This window comes from Oxyura jamaicensis, chromosome 4 (genome assembly GCF_011077185.1).
Source record: "Oxyura jamaicensis isolate SHBP4307 breed ruddy duck chromosome 4, BPBGC_Ojam_1.0, whole genome shotgun sequence".
Lineage (NCBI taxonomy): Eukaryota > Metazoa > Chordata > Aves > Anseriformes > Anatidae > Oxyura > Oxyura jamaicensis.
In genome coordinates, this window is record NC_048896.1 from 8,549,294 (window position 1) to 8,573,353 (window position 24,060).

The following is a 24,060-nucleotide window of genomic DNA, read 5'->3' on the forward strand; positions in this document are numbered from 1 at the left end:
TATATCCACGCCTCTGCACATTTATTAAAATCCAGAATAAAACGCACAACAGAAAGAACTCATGAAAGTTTACAGAACTTAAATATTTATTTTTAAACCATTTAAAACCCCCCAAAACATTGAAATAAGCTTCATCTATAAACAGATTTACAAGACTAACAACTACAGAAGCTAGAGAAGCACTACAATTTGTTTTTGTGATGCAGTTATTTTGTAAAGCTTCAGATCAACTGTATTTACAACTTTTGCTGCTTTTACATTTATAAAAATATTTATTTAATCCATAACATTATTGTTTTCAAAAACTATTTCCAGACTTTTTCTCAGATATAAATTCTAATCGAATTTCAGTTATATAGCAGATGAAAGTTTTAAACAGAAACACTTCTTTAAAATTAAAACAAAGTTATTTTCTTTTTTTTTTTTTTTCCTTTTTTAATTTTTTTTTACAGTGTAGGCACCATTGAAAATAATTGTCCTTGGCATATCTAACCACCATCTCTCACAAGTGTCCTTTATATAAAAACGATGTAATGGCAACATTTGACTAAAAATGCAGTATTTACTTGCACACCATTACTTTTTTAATATTTGGCAGATATATTTCAGATTTTTTAAAATGACTTTTGTGCAAAAACAAAATGTGCAGGTCTGAACCATAAAATAAACACACCCAACCTTTATCAAAAATAAATTTACACCAACAGTTCCACAGCTAAGTACTGAAAAAAAATCCCAGTTCAAAATTTCAGCATAATATACATACTGGGTTGAAAAAGAGAGAAAAAACAAACAATAACAAAAAAATAATAAAAAACCAGAAGAGATTACCCAGTTAGCAGTACCATAAATATATAACTGAAAGCAACTTTATAATCTTACCTACTTTTTATGAAAAAAATCACTCCATACTGCACAGTACTACCTTTTTGTGAAAGAATATCTATAACTCAGTTATTTGCATATTAACTGGTAAATACATATTTAAAATACACTTTCAGAAAATTATAAACAAATTATGTTGATGTACTGTATTTAATGTATTTAAGAACAAAAACGTGTATAAATATCTTACAGGAGAAACAACACCACCACAAAGAACGCTGGTGTTACACTTATACCTGCTTGTGAGGTATGTATCATGCGACGCTCGGCTTCTCTGGCTCCCTTCCACCCAGGTATGTATGCTCAGAGGAAAAAAATTAAATTAAATACAATTGGACTTCATTTTTTGTCCATTATTGCCAAAAGCCCCACCCCCTCAACTGTATTGCTTTAATTTTCCTACCATGATGATATAAGATTGAATTACTACTTGTTCTAAAAGGTAATACATATACTGTACATCAGGATATACCTGTTGCTACATATCACCTGCAAACTATTGACATATTGCTCTCAAATATATTTAATCATAGAGCTGCCTAAAATACTGTACCAATTTAGAATTATAATAGATACTGTTGCAGGTTTATTCTTCAGGGCACGATAACTATATGCTGGTTGAAGCAGGTGCTACAGCAATACCCTTGCCACTACAATACATGTTTTGAATATGCTTGTGAAAAAGCTATTTTCTCTGAAGCTTGTTAGTGATTTACAAAAGTTTAACTCATGAATACAAAAGACCTGTACATCCCTGTGTACAGGAACAAAATAGCATCAAAACATACTGTACTTGCACTTTCTATCAACTAAAGTAATGGTTATTTCTAAAAGCAAAACTGCACCTCAACATTTATCAGATTAAACTGGTGAAACTACAATATTAAAAGTTGTTCTTTACAAAATAATTTCCTGAAAATATAAAACCATGTGCACTGCCACAAAATAGTTGAGTAGGTTCTTTCAAATCCTCAAATCACCATCAATATGTTGCAAAGATCCAAAAGGCACAAGGAGCTCATGAGCTAAGCACTGCCAAGCTTGAAGTAGTTTTGGTGGGTTTCACTGGGTCCATATGAAACAGCAGTCAATTATGTGAAGTTTCTTAGGATGAGTCATTAACAGAAAATCTACAGATAAAAAAGTAAAATTTTTGTTAATTATTGTGTCTCATCTTGGCAGACAGCAAGTAACTATCTATGTACCATTAAACTAATAAGGATTCTCCTGGTCCCTTCCTTGCTATAAATACGCTGAAGATAAAACTGCAGGTTAAATTAAAGGAAGCAAAATATAACAACTACAATAAAATTGTGGAGTGTAAAGACCAAGCAGAAAAGGTTATTGTTAGCATTAGTTTTTCTTTCAATAACCAGAAGTATTACATATAACTACTGAAGCTAAGAATGTAGAGCCCTGGAAAATGTAGAGCCCTGGATGTAACTGATCTATCACTTATCAAAATACTGTACTCAAACTTCCCTAGCATATGAAATGCTTGAAATAACGAGCTTTTCCTTGACAGAAATAGTTCTCTTTTTTTTTTTCCTATAAATATATATATTTTTTAAAATGCATGCAAAACTTTCTTCACTTACTTCTGAAATTTCTCCATAAGTTTCTTCACCATCTTATCTGTGATCCCTGGACATGTTGCTTCTGCCATATTGATGCTTTTCTCAAGTTCCTCAATTGCTTTCTTTCTGCTAGCATTATTTGTGTCCTGCTGTTTGAGCTGAGTAGCAAACCAAAGCAGATAAAGCTTACAGAATTCATCAGATGCTTGGGCAATAACTTAAAAATTTCTTTGAAGGTAAAACTTACCTCAGCAAAGACAGGGGTGATTATCATAGTTAAACAACTCAGGGTTTTAACAAGATCTTGATCCTAAAAATTAACAAACAAGGGTATCAGTATATTCCTATACCATATGTATGCTGTGCTAAATGCAGCTTACATGATTTTGAAAGTTCATTAGAATTCAACACAGCCCTTGTAACATATCACAAAACAATGAAGGTACGGTACATCAACAAGTGTTAGGAAATATGGAAATAGATGCCTGATGACATACATCATATCGTCACACTTCAAATTCTCTTCTCTAATGTTATACAGAAGTTTAGTATTCATACATCTTTGAACACATACTGTTCTATTAGTATGTGGTACCTTTTGCAATTAAGGCTGACATAGGCATAGTAAATGTCACTAACAAGAATTATCTGTTGAACTACAAAAAAGTAGTCAGTTCTTAAGGAGACTGAATAATTACGAAGTTTTAACACCACCTTATGATGGCTTCAAAACCATCACTTAAAGAAGAACTTTTTAGACTACATACCGTCCCATTCTGCAGCTTCTTTGCATCTGGTTTCTTTCGAACTGTGGTAAAGCTCCACTCAGGATGAGAGTTGTTTTCTTTGTTACTTGACTCCCTAAGAAAAAGGATATGGTGTACGTAACACTAGCCACAGCATAATGCTAAGCAACCATAGGTAACCCAAATACACAGTAAATCTATATGGATTATTTCTGTATGCCTTAAAACAAGGGAAAAAAGCATGTGTTGAAACATTAACTGAACTTCAGAAAAACAACTTCAGAGACCAACTTGAAATACAATCAAAGCAAACAGAAGATGCCTACTTATAAAGCTTACCTTCTCCTATGACATCCCATTTAAAACAGTTATCTGATGTCCAGAAAAGCAAGACACTTAGAGAAGGCATGTGGTTCCACCCACATTGTGCAAACCTCTTGTACACCTCAGCCTTGCTCTGTGGTATTTCTAATTGTAATTCATTGTTTTTGGTATAACCACTAGCCCCAAACTAGGAAATACATAGCACTTAAACAGCACTGAAACTGAGTTTAGATTTAAAAAAAATGAAAGAATGAGCGCATAGCTTGACTTATACATTAGTCTTCAGTTTCAAACAGGATTTCCTTGAAAGAAGCCAATGCAAAACAGAAAAAGTCAGATAGAGACTAAATTGTGAAAATTAACTTACGAATCAGAACCATCGGAATCAGTTTCATCGCTACTATGTCCCTCTGCTTTCCATCTCTTAAACCTATCAATTAGTTCTGTCAGGTATGAAGTCTTCTTGGCATTTTTCATAATGAATTTGTGCTTCAGAAGTTCTTTTGCTGTCGGGCGCTATAAGAAACACTTAAGTATTTAATGTTATGCTAACATTTTGTGACTTTAAATGTTAGTAGGGGAGATTTAGTATGACAACTGACTTAGCTCATACAGCATCAGGAAATTAGTAGAAACAGGAAGTTGAGAAAATCCAGTAATCCACATTTACAAGCACTCTAAAAATATGATCAAGTCACACACAGGCTATTGCTTACCCTTCTATGCTAGAAAGTACACACCCAGGAAAATGACTAATCAAGTTTCTCCACTGCAACATTTCCTTGTAAGCAGAATTCAGGCAGACAGCAAAAGTTCTGCTATGGAAGAGATTTAGGATTCTCTCCTCTTTCAAAGCTTCTCTTCTGACCTTATCCTAGGTTCACACGCGTTGTAGGAAGTTGCCTCTGCCATCATCATTACTTCTGTCCCCCTTCCTCCCCCCTTCATTATTTTAAACAAAAGAGGCTGGGGTGAAGACACAGCTGTTAAGAAGTACCATTAATATTTACAGTCACAAGTATAGTCTCCAAAATTATTTCAATCAACTATGACATACTGTACCAGCAGAATACTTTAAGCATGTATTAAAAAAATATAATTATACATCTCTACACAAATACAAACACACAATTATCTACTCACAAATGTTGGATCCTTATTAAGACATGCATCGATGAATTCTTTAAAAGGTTTACTGAATTCTCCTAACAAAGTTGGAGGATTGTTTTTTGGAATGAGAAACAGAACTCTCATTGGATGCATATCGGAGTTGGGTGGCTCCCCTTTGGCTAGTTCAATAGCAGTGATTCCCAATGACCAGATGTCAGCCTGAGAAAGGAAAAAGTTCCTTATAGTATAAAGTTAAATGATATCACAACAAAGTAATTAATAACTGAAATCTGCATCTATATACTAAAGTTAACTTTGGTCTCAGTAGAAAATGAATAGATTCTTTTTTAATACTCAAAGGCTATAATTTCCAAAGACCTAAGTGATTTAATCAGTCTTGAATAACTTTGACCAACGTATACAACATCAGTATTGTTGCATTGTCTATTTCATTCCTAACAGACAGCTTTATGAAGTTAGCTGGAAAGTAATCAACAACTCTGGTTAGATCTGAGATACCAAGCTGGCAGCAAAAGTTTCATAAGAATTAAGTGACACCATTTTTACCTAGAAATAAGCATTATTGATAGAGACAAATTTTATCCATGTCTTATGAACTTTGAGAACTTCCAACTTAGAGATTTCTCCCAAGTGAAATATACATCGTTTGCATCTTTTTAGATTAGTTACAAGAGCCATTCAAGTCACTATTGGTGTTTCTCATTAAAAATGGGTATGATTGACTACACTTGGCAAATAGTCATAACCCAAAGCTGCCGATATAGTAAAGAAGGGTTACAAGTTGCATCTCTCCAACACTCCTTTTCCTATTCATAAGAAGAACTAACATATCTGTAATTTAATATTGAATAAATAAGCTAGCTCATAACTGGAACAAAACATATTGAAAGAGATGTGGCTTGTAAGTCTCTGTTACTATAAAAGTGTATTAATTTATTTCATTTTCTACTATTCTGAAGAAGGGAACAAAGAAAAGTTAAAATTCAGTCCAGATGCCAAAATACTTTTCAATATTAGACTAGAAATAAGTGTATCCTGTCCAAAACCCTTTCATCTGTCCTACCCAAAGGCTTGCCTCTTTCATACTTTCCCACTAGACTTCTGGCTAAGAAAGGAGAAAGGGCATTGCTCTTGCAACAACAGTGAGGAGATACAGAACACAGGAGATTAGGTTGCTGGCAGAATGTAAATGAAGGGGTGGTACAGCTGATTTACACACAGGGCAAACAGAAGAGGAATTATTTTCACTTGGACAGGACAACATGCATTTTTAAAACAAGCTAGAGTACTTTCCCAAAAAGCCCTAGAATGAGTATTACAGTTGTACCACTGGAACTCTACACGTTAAAATTACAAGTGAATGTATATGCTCCTTATTATCAGCAAGAACCCGATATATACAAAATTTCTTCAAACTTGAATGATTCTGGGAAAAATCTCTGTGGATTTTTAGTACATCTCAGATACTCAAAAGGCTTTTATGTTAAGTGAAACTGCACATGACATGTATGGTTAAGTGCTTACTATTTGAGAAAAACAGTATGAAAGTTCCTTTGTACTACCAAGACTTTGAGATTTCTTGTTCCTACTTGAGGATGTACCCAAACAGTGTACAAAATCCAACGCCAGCACCAAAATACACTGCCATTTCACTAAACGCATGCTCTAGATCATTTTGTTGGTATAGACACAGGAGTAAAGGGGATTGTTCCTTCCTTATAGTGAGCTTTAGCAGCACCTCCAAACCTGCAGAAAACATGGCAGGAGTATAGTGTCTGCGTTTCTACTGTTCGTTCACACTGAGAAACTCTCCCTTCCAATTTGTCTACAATTAGCTGAAATCTTCAGAATTAGATCCTCAGAAATACCTAACAGCAAGCTGTAGAAATGCAGTCATGTATTAAGAGTCCAGTGTTTACTGACAAAACACAGATGTATACTAAAGCTAAACTTGGCCTCACACAAGTCACCCTTCTGTAGATAACGGAAAGACAGGCAACCCATTCAACTCCTTCTCCTTTGACAGTAAGAGGAAGCCTAGAGACTAACTTAAATACCTGCATCTTAAGGAATTAAGTTCAAATGGTAAGATTCATGTCATATAAAAGAGTGAGGATAGAGTAAAATTTCAGCCCTGATCTTAGGTTTAAAATAAGGTGATAAATTCTGGTAGTATTCTGACTTGAAAGCTTTATTACTATTTGAATAAAATGGGAAACACCGAATTTAAATTAAACAAAAATAAACCCACAACGCAAAGTATCCAGGGAGTTTCTCTAAAAGAATGTTAATATGAAAGCATCAAGTTTACTTGCTGAGTTTTCATGGATCCTGCATGGGAGTACAGTGACATCCAATTACTGTAATAACAGTTTAATTGTTCTTTTGCTACTTAAAATCCTGTAATTTGAAATGAACTTTTTTTCAGTATTGATAAAGCTAGAAAGAAAAAAGTGCTTTCTGTTAGAGCTGCAGATAAAAAGAAAAGATATTCTACTCTCATACTTACTTTTGAATCATATGCTGACTGCTGAATAACTTCAGGGGCCATCCAAAATGGAGTTCCAACGAAGGTATTCCTCTTAATTTGCGTGTCTGTCAGCTGCCCAGCAACTCCAAAATCAGCAAGCTTAACATCGCCTTGCTCTGATAACAAGACATTGGCAGCTGCCAAATGGAAATAAAGTAACATCTAATTTAGAACGCTGCTCCCATGATATTTAAGGGCTTTAACAAAGTTACATTTTAAATGCACCTTTTATATCCCTGTGAATTTTTTTCTCTGAATGTAGGTAGTCAAGACCTTTCAAGATTTCCTTTAGCATGGTAGCGATCTGGAACTCATCAAATGGGCCAGCACGCAGCTTTAGAGAAAAGACACAGTAAAATAGTTTTATTCTTATATCTAATTTCTGCCTTGTTATTGATTTAATTAAATATTAACTTGAAACATTTTTAATGTAAAGAGCTAAAAGAATTCATAAAATGAAGATTTGATTAAGTCACTCGATATTCTATCAGAAATAGGTGCCATTAGAATGATCATCATCACATCTCCTCCACTGACAATACATGCAAAGTGCTGCTACTTTTCTTTTATGTACAGTACAGTCCCCTCAGCATGCAACACACATGAAAAGCTAGAACCTCCTTAGAAGTTTCAGTTTTCTATCAAACACAGTAGACTGAATTTTGCATTTTAAAAAGCGTATGAAGAAAAACAGTTTATTTCAAAATAAATGTCTATTGAATGCTGTTTTTAAAGTTAATATTTCTTTTTTCCTTGTTCCAATATTTTTGATTCCATGCTTGCCTTTGCCACAAGAACATAATGCACTACTATAAAGCTGCTTGTATGGGGTAAGTTTTGCACGTTGGAAAGCTATGTGAATAAAACAGAAGTATTAAGGTGTGTGATTCTAATATAAAAACAAGAATCAAAAAAACCCCACAAAACAGTAGTGAAAGAGAAAACTGTAACATTACAAAAAATTGAAGCAGTGAAATAAGTTAAAAAATAAGGTTTTATCCTTCAAAAGAACAAGTGAAACCACTGAACACTACTAAAAAAACCCTACTTCATTACTTCTTGACAATCCACGAAAGACTAAATTATGTGAAAATGTTAAAGAAGAATTATCTCAGTGTCTCTCTCAAAAAGACTAAGTTCCAAAGCCACAAAGTACTATACACTATACATAATTACCATGCTGTTGCATTCCTAGAGTTGAGCTGCTGTGATGTAATTTTAAAGTTTAAACAGATTTGTGAAGTTAAGTGCAGACTTAAACCTTTGCAGAAAGGAGAACTGGTAGCAAATATATAATTAACACCATATTGTAATACTGAAGACATGATATTTTTCCTTCAGAATCACACAAAGACTGAGTTATATTATCTTGCAGGAAAGGGTGGGTCTTGAAGCTTTACAGTTGAGGCGGAGCGATACTGAAAGTATGGGGAAACCACATCCACATGAAGTGGACTGTGCACTTGTTCTGTCTAAGCTATATCCTTCATGAATGCTACACAATCTTAAATAAAAGGTACTTTCATGTTTAACGGAAAATGGAAAAATTAACACGTTCTAACCAGTTAAAATTAATTATAATGCTGTGAGTGCCTACAGCGTAATTCCTGAAACCTGATCCTAAAGGAAACATTTTGTATGCTACTGTAATGAATACCCTGATTTGGGGGGGACTAGACACCGACAAAAAAAAGCCTCCTCACCCAAGACAAGTCACCCACCCTTCTACCCCCCGTATGGGGCAAACAGTACTTCTCATACTAAAAAAGAACAACACCACAATTTGCCTTCCGTTTGACTGAGAACAAGAGTTTCCTAATGCTTAGAGACAAACAGTAAAACAAACAAAAAAACTAACACCAACTCAACGCACCAACATGTAACAGAACTGCCATGCAAATCAACAGTTTTTGGAGCACTATAATGTAGCAGTGATGCAACATTAACAGCCTCCAGGGACTTGATTTCATTAAGTGATATGAAAACACAATTAGGTAGGTTTTACTTGTACTTATAATGCAAATATTATATACTTACAAGATCCAAAGCTGACCCTCCACCCAAGTATTCCATTATTATCCATAGTTTTGTGCCCTGTAAAAGAATGTATGAGCTGTTAGAAGTCCACGGGTGCCATAAAAAAAGGTCCTTCAATGGACTACCAGTATACTGTTAGGAGAATACAAATACAGAAACCCATTAATCGTTAAGATGCATCTAATTACTTCCTGCAGAATGATCACATAGCTCCTGTGCAAGATGCCTACGTATCAATTAAAATTTGACTTCCATATAAGAACAAAAACAGAGATACACATCACCACCTTCCTTCTCCCCCCAAATCACTTTCCTCTAAGCTGATCTAAAAAAAATTCCACCTAAAGAAACAGAACTTAAGAGGGAAAAAAAGATTTTGGTAGGGGTTTAAGTTTAAAGCCAATGTTTTAATTTAAGTCTTTTGCAAGAACTACCATCTATCTTTACACTGAAGTTATTACTTCCAGCTATTTGCTGTATGGAATCAATAAAATTCTAACAAAAAACATGTAACATCAACACAATTCTCATCTGAGAAAAATACTCAGAACTTAGAACTGCTTTTGGGCAAGTGTGCAAACACAAACCTCTCTTCAGAAGACAGAAATTTAAAGACTAAATGGACATAGATGCCAGCTGTCCCTCCATCCACATGTTAATCGTGCGGGTGCATTTCTATCATGTCTACAAGTTCCAACTTAAGTTGTGGGAAAAAATAAAAAGACATGAAAATTCACAACTCTTGTATCTATCATGAAACATGCCTGCTATCAGAGAGGCAGCTCCAACTTTGAGACAGTAAGCAGCACCGTAAGCACCAACCAGGAGGAACTGCACTGTTAGACCTGGAAGCCTACAAAATCATTCATATTTCCTAGGTTTTTAGACCAGACATTCTAAATCAACCACTAAAAAAAGTTGGTAAGAACAAGATTTGGTAAGAATAAGATTTGTTATGAGAACTACAGAGCGTATGTTTCAAAACTGGGATCTGCTAGTTGCCACGGTCCCCTCAGAAGCAGAAGTGCAGATATTAACCTAAGGGCTACTACTTTAAGGAATTCTGGGAGTAAAAACATTTTATTGAAATCAATACCACAGCTATTAAAAAATTACTAAAATAGAGCAGAAACGAAGTACCATGCACCCTATTTAAGCAGCAAATATTTACTAGCACTAGTTCCTTATAGCAGAACACAAGCTTATAGCAGAAGTACTTTTTAAAGCATCTTGCTAGATTGTATTCTGTCCTACCCTCTTTCCTGACTAGTGATAGAAATCTAAAGGATACAACAAGCAAATAAAGGTGCAGTTTCTGAAAGTAACACATGCAATTATGTTAACAAAGTGTACTCTGTTAGATTTATACTGAATTTAAGAAACATGCCATTTATGAGAGTCTATTCCAATATTATGAGATCAGCAGGGAAGGGCTGGCTAATTTTAGCAGTTTTTATAAAGCCCTACTTTGTCAGTTGAGAAGACCTGCAAGGAACTCCAGTTTAAGGCAAACATTGTGGTTACCAGACATGTTTGGAGGATTTGATGATTAGTTGAAAACACCATAAGGTGAAAATGAATAAGTACTGTGTTTCTGAAATAATGTCTCAAAGAAACTGCTACTATCCAGCCTAACCGGGTGCGGATATTTTCTAGCCAAGCATGTACAACCTTTTTCCTAGCTATTTTAGGTCGACCAAGTATAAATAGACAATGTAGAACAAACAATATCTTTAGATGGACTCAAAACTTTGCTGCACTAACTTCTGTACAGTTTTGATGGAAGTCTCTGGATGCTAGTATGAGTTTTCCATACTGAAATCCAAAGAACTAAGTAACTTCACGTTTGTTTAATTGCAAAAGAAAAGAACAATTCTAGGCATCTATGCTAGTTACAAGGACAGATACTTAATTCCCTACTGCAAAGGCCACATAGCACAAATACAGAAAACAATCATGGTATTTCAGTCATCAAGAGAAGATTGCTCTCTCTGGGATCAAGCAAAAAATACAGCATAAGTATTTTATTAAGCTTCACAATTTGGCATAACCAAAGCACACGAGAAGTGGAGTAACCTTTAATACTTTTAATCTTTTTTTTTTTTCCTGCATGATAAGATAGTAATATCAACATTTTGGCAAGCCATGGAGTTGAAGAAGATACTCACTTTATCAGCCTCGCTTATCTTCCACTGCTACATTGCTGTTTCATTACTTTGAAGGGTACTTAACACAACCTCTGTTTCATTTACTAAGGTATGATGTTAAGTGCAATCAAAGTGCAATACTGGATGACAAGAGGAATTTAGACCTTTACCTACCATAGACACGAACATCTACAGACAGATACATCAGGATTTCAGTTATCTTACCTACAAAAGTTCCATTAACACAGCTGTAAGCTTGTACAATACTACACACATTTGTGACAGTCATTATACAAAAGGTGAAACCTTTTTCTACCTACACAAGCATTTACTGAGGTGCATTCTTTGACCATATACTTGTACTTCACCTACCAATGTTTAGAATAAATACCAGCGATCTTGCCAGACACCCAAAGAAAAACTAAGAAAAAAATAGTAACAATAGCAAAGCTCTAAAATTAAATCAGTGGGAAACTCCGATTTGAGCTCCAAAAGTCAAGATACACACACAGTTGTCCCAAATACAAAGATGGGTCTTTTGTTTTGTGGGGTGTTTTGTTTTTTTTTTTTCAATCACAATAATGGAAAACTGGCATCAGCTTTATCTCAAGAAGCACTAAAAATGTAAGCCTTACTATCTTTTATCAACAATAAGTTTTTAAAAGTATCTAATAATAGATAAATAACTTCACATTGTTAGGTAAAAATATTCAGGGACTGTCCATATTTTTAAAACCACATTTAAAAGTCAGATGTAAACGTTGTAGCTGAAGAGCAGCTATGCTGCAGAGCATTAGAGTATCTTAATAGCATAAGCTGAGCTGACTAAACTACAAATTAGTTAAGTAGTCAAGAGAAAGACACTCTTTCCTCCCCACTTCCAGTTTCTGCTTAGCTGGAAGAGCATCTGGAAGAGCCTGCATGTTGCTGGCAAGTCCCAAGGCCCAAGACTGGGTCAGTCCATTCCTGTCAGTCACAAAGCTGCTTCTGCATCAGGAACTGTAGGAAACTAAAACTGTAAAGCTACAGAATACTTAAAAAAGACCATCCAAAACAAAAATCACTCATCTGAAAAACTTGCCATTAGAAAACCCTCACAGTTAACATCTCTAACTTCAAGTTTTAATCATAAATAACATTCAATTATCAGCTATGGTATCTTACAGAAGTAGAGCTGAGACTGACTAAACCTTGATGACAGTAATCATCTGCTTGTTCGAAGTTTACTTAAAATTGGTCAATGAACGAGAATAAGTTACTGAAGATGTTCAGTTCCAGTTCAACTGGATGAACAGACAGATCTGAAGTCACAGAATCACAGAATCACAGAATTTCTAGGTTGGAAGAGACCACAAGATCATCGAGTCCAACCTCTAACCTAACACTAACAGTCCCCACTAAACCATATCCCTAAGCTCTACATCTAAACGTCTTTTGAAGACTTCCAGGGATGGTGACTCCACCACCTCCCTGGGCAGCCTGTTCCAATGCCTCACAACCCTTTCAGTAAAGAAGCTCTTCCTAACATCTAACCTAAAACTCCCCTGCCGCAACTTTAGCCCATTCCCCCTCGTCCTGTCACCAGGCACGTGGGAGAACAGGCCAACCCCCACCTCTCTACAGCCTCCTTTAAGGTATCTGTAGAGAGCGATAAGGTCACCCCTGAGCCTCCTCTTCTCCAGGCTGAATAAGCCCAGCTCCTTCAGCCGCTCCTCGTAGGACTTGTTCTCCAGGCCCCTCACCAGCTTCGTCACCCTTCTTTGGACCCGCTCAAGCACCTCGATGTCCTTCTTGTAGCGAGGGGCCCAAAACTGAACACAGTACTCGAGGTGCGGCCTCACCAGAGCCGAGTACAGGGGGACGATCACCTCCCTAGCCCTGCTGGTCACACTATTTCTGATACAAGCCAGGATGCCGTTGGCCTTCTTGGCCACCTGAGCACACTGCTGGCTCATATTCAGCCGACTGTCCACTATCACTCCCAGGTCCTTCTCCGCCTGGCAGCTCTCCAACCACTCATCTCCCAGCCTGTAGCTCTGCTTGGGGTTATTACGCCCCAGGTGCAGGACCCGGCACTTGGCCTTGTTAAACTTCATGCAGTTGACCTCAGCCCATCGGTGCTGAGGTCAAGACATGGTTTCAAATGTAGTTTCTTCAAAGTAAAACCCATCAAATCTTGTAGGCTTCATTAACAGCAACTTGAAAACAGTATTTAAAAAGTAATCAGAATTATTCAACTAAAATATATTAGTAAGCACTGAAAGCAATTTGACCATCTGCACTGATGGTTTGCTTTGCTACAGACAGGAAGAGTCTCTTTAAGCAGTGCAAAACTGCAAAAACATTTCTAACACTATTCCTAGAGCTTCAGAGACAGCTACATATATAATTATTATATTTCAGTAAACTATTTCTATTCCATAAGCATTATCTATTCACCAACAAACCTATCTGACTGCTTTGAATGTGATCGTGGTACCAGTCATATCCATAGCAAACTGCTATTACTCTCAACAGCCTAGGACTTTGCTTTCTAAGAAACAATGTCTTAATTTTCAGAATCTAGTCTCAATGTTCTTCAACCTTTAATTATAAAGTCATTTGGAACAAAATTGCACATACTTCTGTTTCCAAAAGAAGTCTATGGTGTATGTAGAAATTAAATCCAGAATACTGGAGAGTGGAATACTTAGGCTGACAGCCATTCTCAGAATAATAGTTAACAAAGTTAAAAGTTACAGCAATTAAATTCTAAAAAGTAGACAGATACTACTCTCAAAATACCTGTTATTACCAAAATTAAAGCCAGCATAAAAGATTCTTTGCGCATTTATAGCAAAGCTAATACACTCTTTCCACGGAGGAATCTCAAGTTGAAAGCTCTAGCATTAGTAACCAAGAATAAATCTAACCTAAGAAAAATTTGGAGCCAAGATACTACTTCAGCAGGGAACAGCAAGCAATAGAATTACCTACCATGCTAGTCTGGGATGAAAAACATTCCTGTGGACTTTTTTTTTTTTAATTAATTTCTTAAAGGAATGGAAGAGTAACCAAAGTTCCACAAACACCTCCCTAAACTTCACACACAAGTTTTCCTTCCCCCAGAATATTAGAACTGTGAAAAGTAAGCAGGAGATCTGCATTAATCTTTCAGAATTTATCCACCTAGAACAGAAATGGAAAGAACTCAAACAGTGGTGAGGAAAGTAATGAAGCATTAATATACGCCTGTATTTGCCAGGAATTTTTAAAGAGTAAAAAGCCCTAACCAAGAGTTGAAAGTTTTATAGCACTGACAAAATAGCTACGTTTGTATTTGAGAAAAAGGAAAAAAATAGAAAACTTGAATAAGAATGGCAAAGACACTACTGTTAAGCACAGGTACTTATTTAGATTTAGAATACCCTTTTAGCACTTATGTTACTGTAATAATAAAACAACAATATTCTTTCACTGTTCAACTCATGGCTTATGAAGGTTCCTCCATCCACTACCCCTCAAACAATGTCTCCTCCCCCCCCACTAACCAAGTCAAGGTTTCATTTCCCCATTTACAACTGCTGAAATCCCTGTCTAATTCTGAACTTAAGAAAAACTGATTCCAAGCAGAAACAATTCCAAAACATCCCTTGACATGTTTGTACTTCAGGGAAAACATCTGGGTTTTGTAACTCAAAGTAAAAACGATGAACAACCGGGAGGATAACATTTAGTACCTAACTCACAGAACACTATTATATAGATTCTGCAAATAATTCTATAGTATCACTTACAAGTGTGACACAGTTTATGAGAGATACCTTTGGAATAACATCAAAAAACAGTATACCTTAAGCCTCAGAAAACAAACCCCACACCAAACATTTTAAATGCCAACTATGGTTAATGATTTTGGCTTTTTTTTTTAGAATGGTTTAAAATAGTTTTTAAATAAATCACCTAAAGCATATGCACTGCAGATACTTTAAGGGATATTTTAGGTGCTTACACCTGGACAGTTTCAGAAGTTGAGAAGACTTTCTCAACATTTTGGATTTCTGTAGGGTTGCGGTGGGTTTATTTGTTTAAGCTGTAGTTTTGTTTTTTTTTGAACATTTTAACAAATACAACATTTTACAAAGTGGTTACATGACGCTGATGTCAATTCTACTGTCTCAGGCCTACTACATTTCATAATCACAAAGGCATCTCTACAAGGTGCATGATTTCTTTCCATATTAGAGAAAGATTTTTGTTAGTATAGCTATGAATGTATTTTCCCTTCCCCAGAAAGGCCACAAAATTGTGCTAGAGATTGTAGGGGAAGAAAGAAAACTATGGTCCAAAAGCAGTAGCAATGGCAATCCCCTGTCCGCAGGCCATGTAGCCATTTTATGCAAATTCTAGCCTCAAAGAGTATGCAGCAAAAGAAGCAAAACAAAGTGAAAATAACTGTTCAAAGAAAAAAAAAAAGTAAAGTTGGCATGACAACACATCCTCAAATTCAGATTTTTTTTTCTAGCAGCATTCAAAACTGAGTGACATACTGCCAGCAAATATCTGTGCAATACTATACACTACCTTTAAATATGATCCATAGTATTTCGTTACGTAAGGACTATCACACTGACTTAAAACAGTTATCTCTTGCTGTATATCTTCTATTTCATCTTCTGCTTCCTCAAGGTCTATGATTTTTATAGCAACCACTTGCTGCGTCCGATTATCAATTCCTTTAAAGACTTCACCAAAGGAGCCTTTCCCAATGCGTTCCAGTTTTGTGAATAGCTCTTCTGGGTCTGCTCTATGGTTCTGGAAAAAGAAAGAAAAAAGGGGAAAAAAGGTATGAGTTATCTTAATTTACTTCCAATTTATTAGCCCTTATTACTTCCCATCCAGCTTTATTATTAGAAGGATTATATCAGATAAATTTATCTCCCATAGAGTTAACTTCTCATTCAGCTGTTAGTTACAGAACATACATTATGCAATTATATTAAAGGTACACGAGTCTCACCAAGGAGAGTGTCAGGTACAAATCTCATTTCATTTCCCCACATAACATGTTAAAAGGAAATAATAGATCCATCCTTAATATTAATCCTACGCATGCATAACCCAGAAGACCAGGGAACGCAATTACTGGCACAGAAGCACTAACATCATTACTCAGGCAAAAAAGGCTGGGCTTCCTACGTGGCCAACAGCCTGGGGCAGACAAGGCATTACACCAAATAACACAGCGTCGAGTTAGCTGTGAGAGGACCGCAATACCAGTGTTCACCAGCAGCCTCCAACAAGCACACTGAGCTTCTGGTAAGGCTGTACGTGTTCAGGTTAGCTGAAAGTGCTGACAGGTAATTGAGCAGAAGGGATTGAGAGATGTTTGAAGGAATAAGAATGCTGAAGTGAACCTGAAGCACTGATCAGAACTTGCTGATAGCACCCAAGCGTGCCTTAGAAGGGGGAGCTGAGCACCAGACAGCAAAGCACTGCTGAGGACATCTCATCTAGTCCCTGGAGGTTAACTGCTCTAAGATCAGCAAACAGTGATATCATACAAAGATTTTTTAAAACTTCTCAGCTTCATTCAAATAGACAGGAGGGAAAACAAACACCCAGCAAATTACCGTTTTTCTTTCAAGACAAAGAATAACACAACTGCTGAGAGAACCTTGCTTACCCAAAAGCCGCAACAGTGACTTAGGAAGGGTATGGACGATTTGACCCACAGTTTAATAAGTACATAAAACTTCAGAACAAAGTTTTCAGAAAGGTGTTCTGAAGAGGTAAAACAGACATGTTAACAGAACAGCCCATGCTTTGCAGAGTAAGCAAGTTAAATATATTACAGTCTACTGAAAAATACAACAGGATTTTGAGAAAGATGACCCCTAACACTTCACCGCAACTTTGCTGCTGTTCATTTGCTAATGTTGCCAGAACTGGGCAATTCATTGCACAGATCAATCCTCAAATGAGAAGCCTTTGCCCCAAAGCCCTCTGATTCAAAAATCAGCTTTTGAAAATATAAAACCAAGATCATTTGAGATCTTTCTCATACCCCTAAACTTCTTGCTCACTGGTCAGAACAAGTGAGCTGTCATGACAGAACCTATCTAGCAAAGCAGGTATTTAAGCCAGAGCACAGATTACCTTGCATAACAAAATACTCCCATACCAACGTGAAACTCCAGAAAACATCTTTACATCAATCCTTTTGCAAACAGATGCAAAACCTTTACCAGGAAAGCAAAAACATTGCTATTTTGTTCCTTTTGGACTAAAGTAATCTCATTTCCTTACTAGCCCCTTATTACTGTTCCATTCCTTCTATCAAGACTAGAATTTATTCCACAATACGGTGAGATGAATCAGAACAGATTACCAAGGATTTAACCATATGATTTGTCAGGTTTATTTTCAGCAGACTCAATTCACTTCTCATATATACCAAGCTGCCACTTGTGCTATCACAAGAGGAGGGAACATGAAGCAGTATGGCAGGTTCATGCTGATCTGTGTAGCTAGGTTTTAGATTTTGCAAATACACAGGACACGTTGTTTCTGGGTAGCACATTAAAGCCAAAAAGAATAAGGAATTTCTCCTTTGTCTACAAAGAGCCCTTTACTACTTTGCTCCATTAAAACACCACAGAACAACAAACACACAAAACACACCTTAAGAAAAATAATTAAGAAAAAAAATGTGTATTCTCATCTGTTGAGAAATCTGAAGGACTTGAAAGATAAGCAAATACACAATCAAAGCAAGTGAATAAAAGGTAAGTACTATTGTGACCTGAAATGTGAGATAATTAATACTATTATAAAAGGAAAGAAAATGACTGTAGGCCTCAGATGCTTTAAAAGTTTTTAGTTAGATGAAAGAACAGTAAGTCTTCAAATTACCCAAAGACAGTCACACTGATGGCAGGAGTTGATGCAGTAGTGTATGACATTTTATTATTAAGACTATAAAAATAATCTGAATACAAAGTTCATTTTTAGGGCTGTTTCAAAAAACACTTCAGGGACAAGTATGGCAAAAGCAGCAGCAAGTGCCACCCAGCCTTCTCCTGCTGCTAGTTAAGCTGCAGAACTGTTACTTAGCTAGCAAACTGATGTGTTTCTGAACTACAACCCCAGTTGCAATAAGAATGATTAACCAATAGGTCTCCGTTGACATAAAAATCCCCCACAAAGCGTGGAGAGAGAGGATTGGCAAAGCTTTCCATTAACCCCTAAGAAGACATCTTCAGAAATACCAGCTTCACTTTGAGATGCTTAAGAGCCTGGGATGCCCGTTCAAGTTAATTAGTACTGTTGGATTTGATAGAAAACCTGCTGAACTCTTCCATCTAGGTAAAACAAAAGGGCCCTAATCCCACACACAGGCAGCTGATCTAACCTTTACAAGCATTTGATGAACTCAAAGAGCTGCTCCTGGATTTTGCTTGGGGAGAAACCGTAAGTAGAAAATTCCTCTGGGATCCTCATTGGCAATGCACACCACTCAACCTTATACAACCAATTAACGGTTGGTCATCAACAAAACGAGACAGGCCTCGCAATTCCCCCAAGCTACTTCAGGTGAATCACAGCTTTAAAAGCAATTTTAACTTCCAGCAATTCCTAATGCCATCACGTGGGAGTGCTGGAGTATAGGCAAAAGATGGCACCATAGAACTGCGTACACCCAGGGGAGAGAGGTGGAACAAAGGCAGCTCAGAGATGAGCAAATAGTGTGGAATTACTAAATGGAAATGTTGAATCTTTATTCTGAGCAAATCCCTTTACCGCAAGCAAAGTCAGCTTTACAGCTTCTGTTATGGCTTCCGAGGCTGACAAGCATCTGTAGGACACACCATGATGAAAACAAGTATTTCTGAACAACTATGGCTAATGTTGAGATAATTTCTTTGGGAAAGGCTTCAAACTAAGAACCCTTCCATTACTTAAAACACAGGCTTAGAACAAAGACTGCATCTTGAAACATATTTGCTTTTACCTTTCTTTAATTACCTTGTCTTTAAGCTTGTTCTACAAGAGTATTTTGTCACATTTGGTAAAAACAAACAAAAACTAAAGACTATTACTTTTTTATCAAAGGCAAATTTAAAAGATGCAGCAATGCCTATTCTCTTCCTCCTATTACAGAGAAGGGGGGAGATTTATGTAAATAAAAGTGTGTGTATATACACCCCAATATAGATCACTGAAATTTTACAGTAGAGATGCCAGCTAAGCTTCTAATATGGTAGAAATTAAAATGTAACAGTATTAATACTCCTCACTGAAACTGTTACTCTATATTCTTTCACAGGTATTTCATTGAATAGCAAAAAAAGATTAGAAGCTTTGCAAGTTGCCAGCATGAATAACAGCACCTTTTTTTTTTTTTTTTTTTTTTAAATTGGTTCCTATGGAGAGCCACATCTGTTGAAGAGCAGATGGAGTCACTAGGCAGTGTGTGAACTCCATCACCACCTCTGGTAAGATAACATCTGTAAGTGGACAGGTCAGGAAGAGAATTTATGGCTCTTCTACTCCCTAAATCTGCTACCACAGACCAAAGCAGCAACAAATATGACAAGCACAGGCATATGCCAACTCCAATCTATCCAGCATGAGTAACAACAGTACCAGCACCTGCATGACGATACAAGCCCTCTGCATAGCTTAGGAAGTCCACCATTTCACCAGTGCAGCACAACTACACAGCTTGCACTCGTGTTTAGCAAAATCTCTGCCATCCTCGTATCCAAATATGTGCCATTACTGTCTGAGTTCATTCATACACATATGGAACTACACATATGCAGTCACAGGATCATACCACATTTTGTCTTGGAAGCGACCTCAGGAGGTCACCGAGTCCAGCCTGTAAGACCTGGATTGGGTCTTCCTGTAAGAAGGTTCATTAATGTATTTCATTAACGGGTACCAAGTACACTGGATGAAAAAAGAGAAGCTTCCAAGTATCTCAGACAGAAACCCAGTTAATGCCTTGCATCTAACTAAATCAAAATCAGGATACTCCAGGTCTCCCAAAGCAAATAATTTAACATAGTCACATTAGATTCCTATGTATGTTCTCACATTGATGGACTAAAGACTGTTGTCTTAACAGTATTTCTAAAACCTGACCCATAAATGGTGTTACATTAGCTGGATTTTTCAAGCATCTCACAGGCTTTCTTTGGAACAGAAGTTCCCTTAAAATTGTAGGAGTAATACAGAATAGCTCACCTACATTGTGAAACATTGCTGAAATACACAGTTAAAAGAACATTTATAAAAAGACAGCTCAGAAAATTTTGTAAGAGGTTAGTATGAGAAGACTAGAGTATCTATACTGTCTTATTTTTCACATATCTGCTTCAGTGACACCCTAACATATAGTGGTATCTTTGGAAGTCGTCAGATTAGCCACGCGTTTAAAAGGCATTTCAAGTAATTACTACAATAAAGGCCTGATCGTTAGTCAGGGACAAGTCAAACACAAACTTTAAGGAAGAGTCATCTTAAGGAAAGCTTCCAGAAAAGATTGTGTTATGGCAAAACATTAAAAGCAAACCAAAACAAACAAAAAACATCCCTGTAATTAATTTGCTGGGTAGCCCCACAGCCACGTTAGCATTAAAGTGCCAGATCAAGAACATGTGCCAACTTTGGTGCTGACGCCCGCGTGTACTGCACTTCGATTTCTCTGAATTCCCAGTATCTGAATTATTGCTGACAATAAAATTAAGCCAGGCTTAATAATTACTGTTATCTGTAAAATCTCCAAGATACCACTTCTTGTCTTAAGAATTCATACCTGAAATACAATAAATAAAAGACACTTCAAAGACAGTAAAAAGAAAGCCAGATTAAAAATTAAGTCACTTAACCTAGTCTCAGCATTTATGAAGCTCTTACAAAACACTGGATCTGGGTCAAGCACATTGAAATCATAGGTTATCAGTCCACTCATAGATATTTATCTATTCTCAGAGCGTAAGTTACCTCTACATTTTTATTCTATTCAAATTCCAAATAAAATTGAAATTAAGAGGGGAATAGGAATGGTGAAACTGACAGGTTACAGGACAACTTTAGAACAATGTTTTACTCAATAGATATGGTACAAATATCTTGATTGAATTTCTTTCCATACATTACCTACATGCAGTTTCAGATATGAAATTAACTGTACACTATGCATATTCTAACATATATGTGAATATATAAAGAGATACAAGTTTACGCATTTTATCCGCATAGGGAATATTCTACTTCTTTACAATAAAGCCACCACAGGTAGAGAGAGTTTTTTAAGTGCTAGAGTTCCTCCCCCCTCCACCCCTTCCATTTTCCTTTAAAATCCCATTACAATTAAAGTTACTCATACACACAGTGCCATATGCTGGTATATATATGTATTATTAAAATACCTTGAAGTCAATAAAAGCACAGGTGCAAATCCATTATCACTTACAAAGAGTCAGGAAAAAATTAACCTGCAGACATTCAATACCAGGGCGGAACCTGCAGACATGTTTTTTCCTCCATCTTATACATACTCTGGCTTCTCACTGACTTTTGCACAGAACTGAACTCTGATGTTACTCCACAGTCCTTTATAAGACTCAGTCACCGTAATAGATACTTTATTCTATTTACCATAACTGATAATTGCTGAAGGAAAAAGTGTTTTTAACAACAAAATAATTTCATATATATGAAATATCAAACCTTTACAGTAACTTTTCTTTACCACAGGTAATAAAAACTAGATCTGAGCTCTACTCTCCTTAAAGGGGACCTGACCTGTTACACCCCTTCCAAAGCATCTCCCTTATCTGACAAGGCCAAGACTCATTGCCGTTTTTAGTAAAAACCTGAGAACATTATTACAAAACAATATTCTTTAAAAAGCAAGCAAAGAAAAACCCATATGGCTTTGTTTTCATCACATTAGCTATAAGGCCAGCTGCTTAAAAATTCTCATGACCCAAATTTTAAAATTTGGTTTCATTCTCACCCATTCTCAGATTGTGAAGGAAGGAATCACCTTCATCCTCCAACCACCTCTGACCCATTGCAGATGCATACTGTCAGTTGCACACTGCACTGAACATGGAAACAAACTCCCTTCCTCTACCCTTAGCTATTCCTCCACTTTGGTAACACAGCACAAGAAGCTTAAGGAATAGGATAAATAAGCCAAAAGCAGGAATTACAACACGGTTTTCCAAAGATTAGCTCTTTGACACTGGCAATTAAAAAATTACACCAATTGTTTATGTTGAGCATTCTGCATAGTTAACAACACAAAAAGGAAGTCGTCATGCCAGTGAGCTTCTCTGTAACTGAAAATCCTTACAGATACATTTTAACTACCCAGCATTGTAAAATATTTAAATAAAAAACCCTCAAATCTCCGCATACTGCTTCACATCCTTCAGTTTGCTTCCATCGGTGAGCATGGCCTAGCAAGTCAGAGGAATGCAAAGGGAAGGAAAGCCTCAAATTACGTGACTAGATCCTTACTGTGATTTGGAAAAGACAAAAACCTCAAGTGACAGCACTCCGTAGCTGAGGTGGAGGGGTGTGCTTTGACGGAGACAGAAGTCAGTCAATTCATCAGATTCCTGTATCCCAAAATGTTCAAATTCCATTCTGCAGTTATTATGGAGTTCAACAAGTTGATCTTTCAAAAGAAATTTAATCTCCTTTGTTGAACGGCGCAGGACAAATGACTGTTGAGTGGGTAATTAACCCACCACAATGAACCGCCTACACATCCGAATTACAAGTCAGAAGACTACTACAGCTTCTCGTTGCTGAAGAATATTTGTATTCTCCTGATTTTACAAACTGCTTTGAAAAACCTAACATGCAGGGAGATTACAAAAGCCACATCTAACAGGAACACGGAAAAATAGCCATTTATGGGCTGCAGCCTGCTTTTAGCACGGTGCCTTTCCTTTCAGCTAGCAGCCTGCTTATCAGTACATAAACAATTTTTTTCAATTTTTGCCACACCCATTTAAAGGAACAACTACGTCAGCACTCTACCAGCAATAAATTAGATCGTTTTGGCATTTGGGCTATTTTCCCAATATTTAGAGGTTTAGTACCTGCAACAGGATGGCAACTGCTACACGAACTTCAAAGGCCACTTACTGCTCTGTCTTAAAAACCATTTTAGGACTCCTGCTGTGCAAGTTGGAACCTGGTAACACTGATTTCCCTCCTGTAAATAAGGCTAAACTCATACAATAATCCAGATAGAACAAAAATAACCCGTTCCACCTTTTTAACATGCTAGTTCCTAAACTAGAAAGCAGCAACAAGGCCAAGTTTAATGCACATGCCAGTACCCTTGTTAAATGTCTCTAGTGAAGCAGTCACTACTCACTTTTGGGCTAAACAACATTAAAACATGGCAGAAAAAAAAGAAAAAAAAGAAAAAAAAAAAAAAAAAAAGATGGCTCCAAAACATGGTATGAGGGAAAGTGCAGGCCACAACTTTATTTACTACTGATAGCTCTCTAGGAATAACCACTGCCTGCAATAACCCCAAATGGGAACCCACAGTTCAAGGATATCATACTAGTCCTTTAGCTTTGGAGGGGACCATTTTGAGAAAGGACAAATAATACAGCGGTCTACTGGATTCCTAGATTCCTGTCCTCTCTCCAAGGCTATGC

General features: G+C 36.6%; 1 protein-coding gene across 1 annotated transcript in view; it reads right to left on the reverse strand.

The window, feature by feature from the left end:
• The window catches only part of STK26 (serine/threonine kinase 26), a 32,091-nt gene continuing 8,031 nt past the window's right edge, over positions 1-24,060 (reverse strand). Inside the window, exons 3-12 of the mRNA XM_035325942.1 lie at positions 15,941-16,171; positions 9,231-9,287; positions 7,419-7,527; positions 7,173-7,330; positions 4,676-4,861; positions 3,900-4,048; positions 3,230-3,323; positions 2,710-2,772; positions 2,484-2,620; positions 1-2,015 (exon numbers count right to left, since the gene is read on the reverse strand). Coding sequence (XP_035181833.1) covers positions 1,991-2,015; positions 2,484-2,620; positions 2,710-2,772; positions 3,230-3,323; positions 3,900-4,048; positions 4,676-4,861; positions 7,173-7,330; positions 7,419-7,527; positions 9,231-9,287; positions 15,941-16,171 — 1,209 coding nt within the window. The 3' untranslated portion in view covers positions 1-1,990. The remainder of the gene's footprint in view (positions 2,016-2,483; positions 2,621-2,709; positions 2,773-3,229; positions 3,324-3,899; positions 4,049-4,675; positions 4,862-7,172; positions 7,331-7,418; positions 7,528-9,230; positions 9,288-15,940; positions 16,172-24,060) is intronic.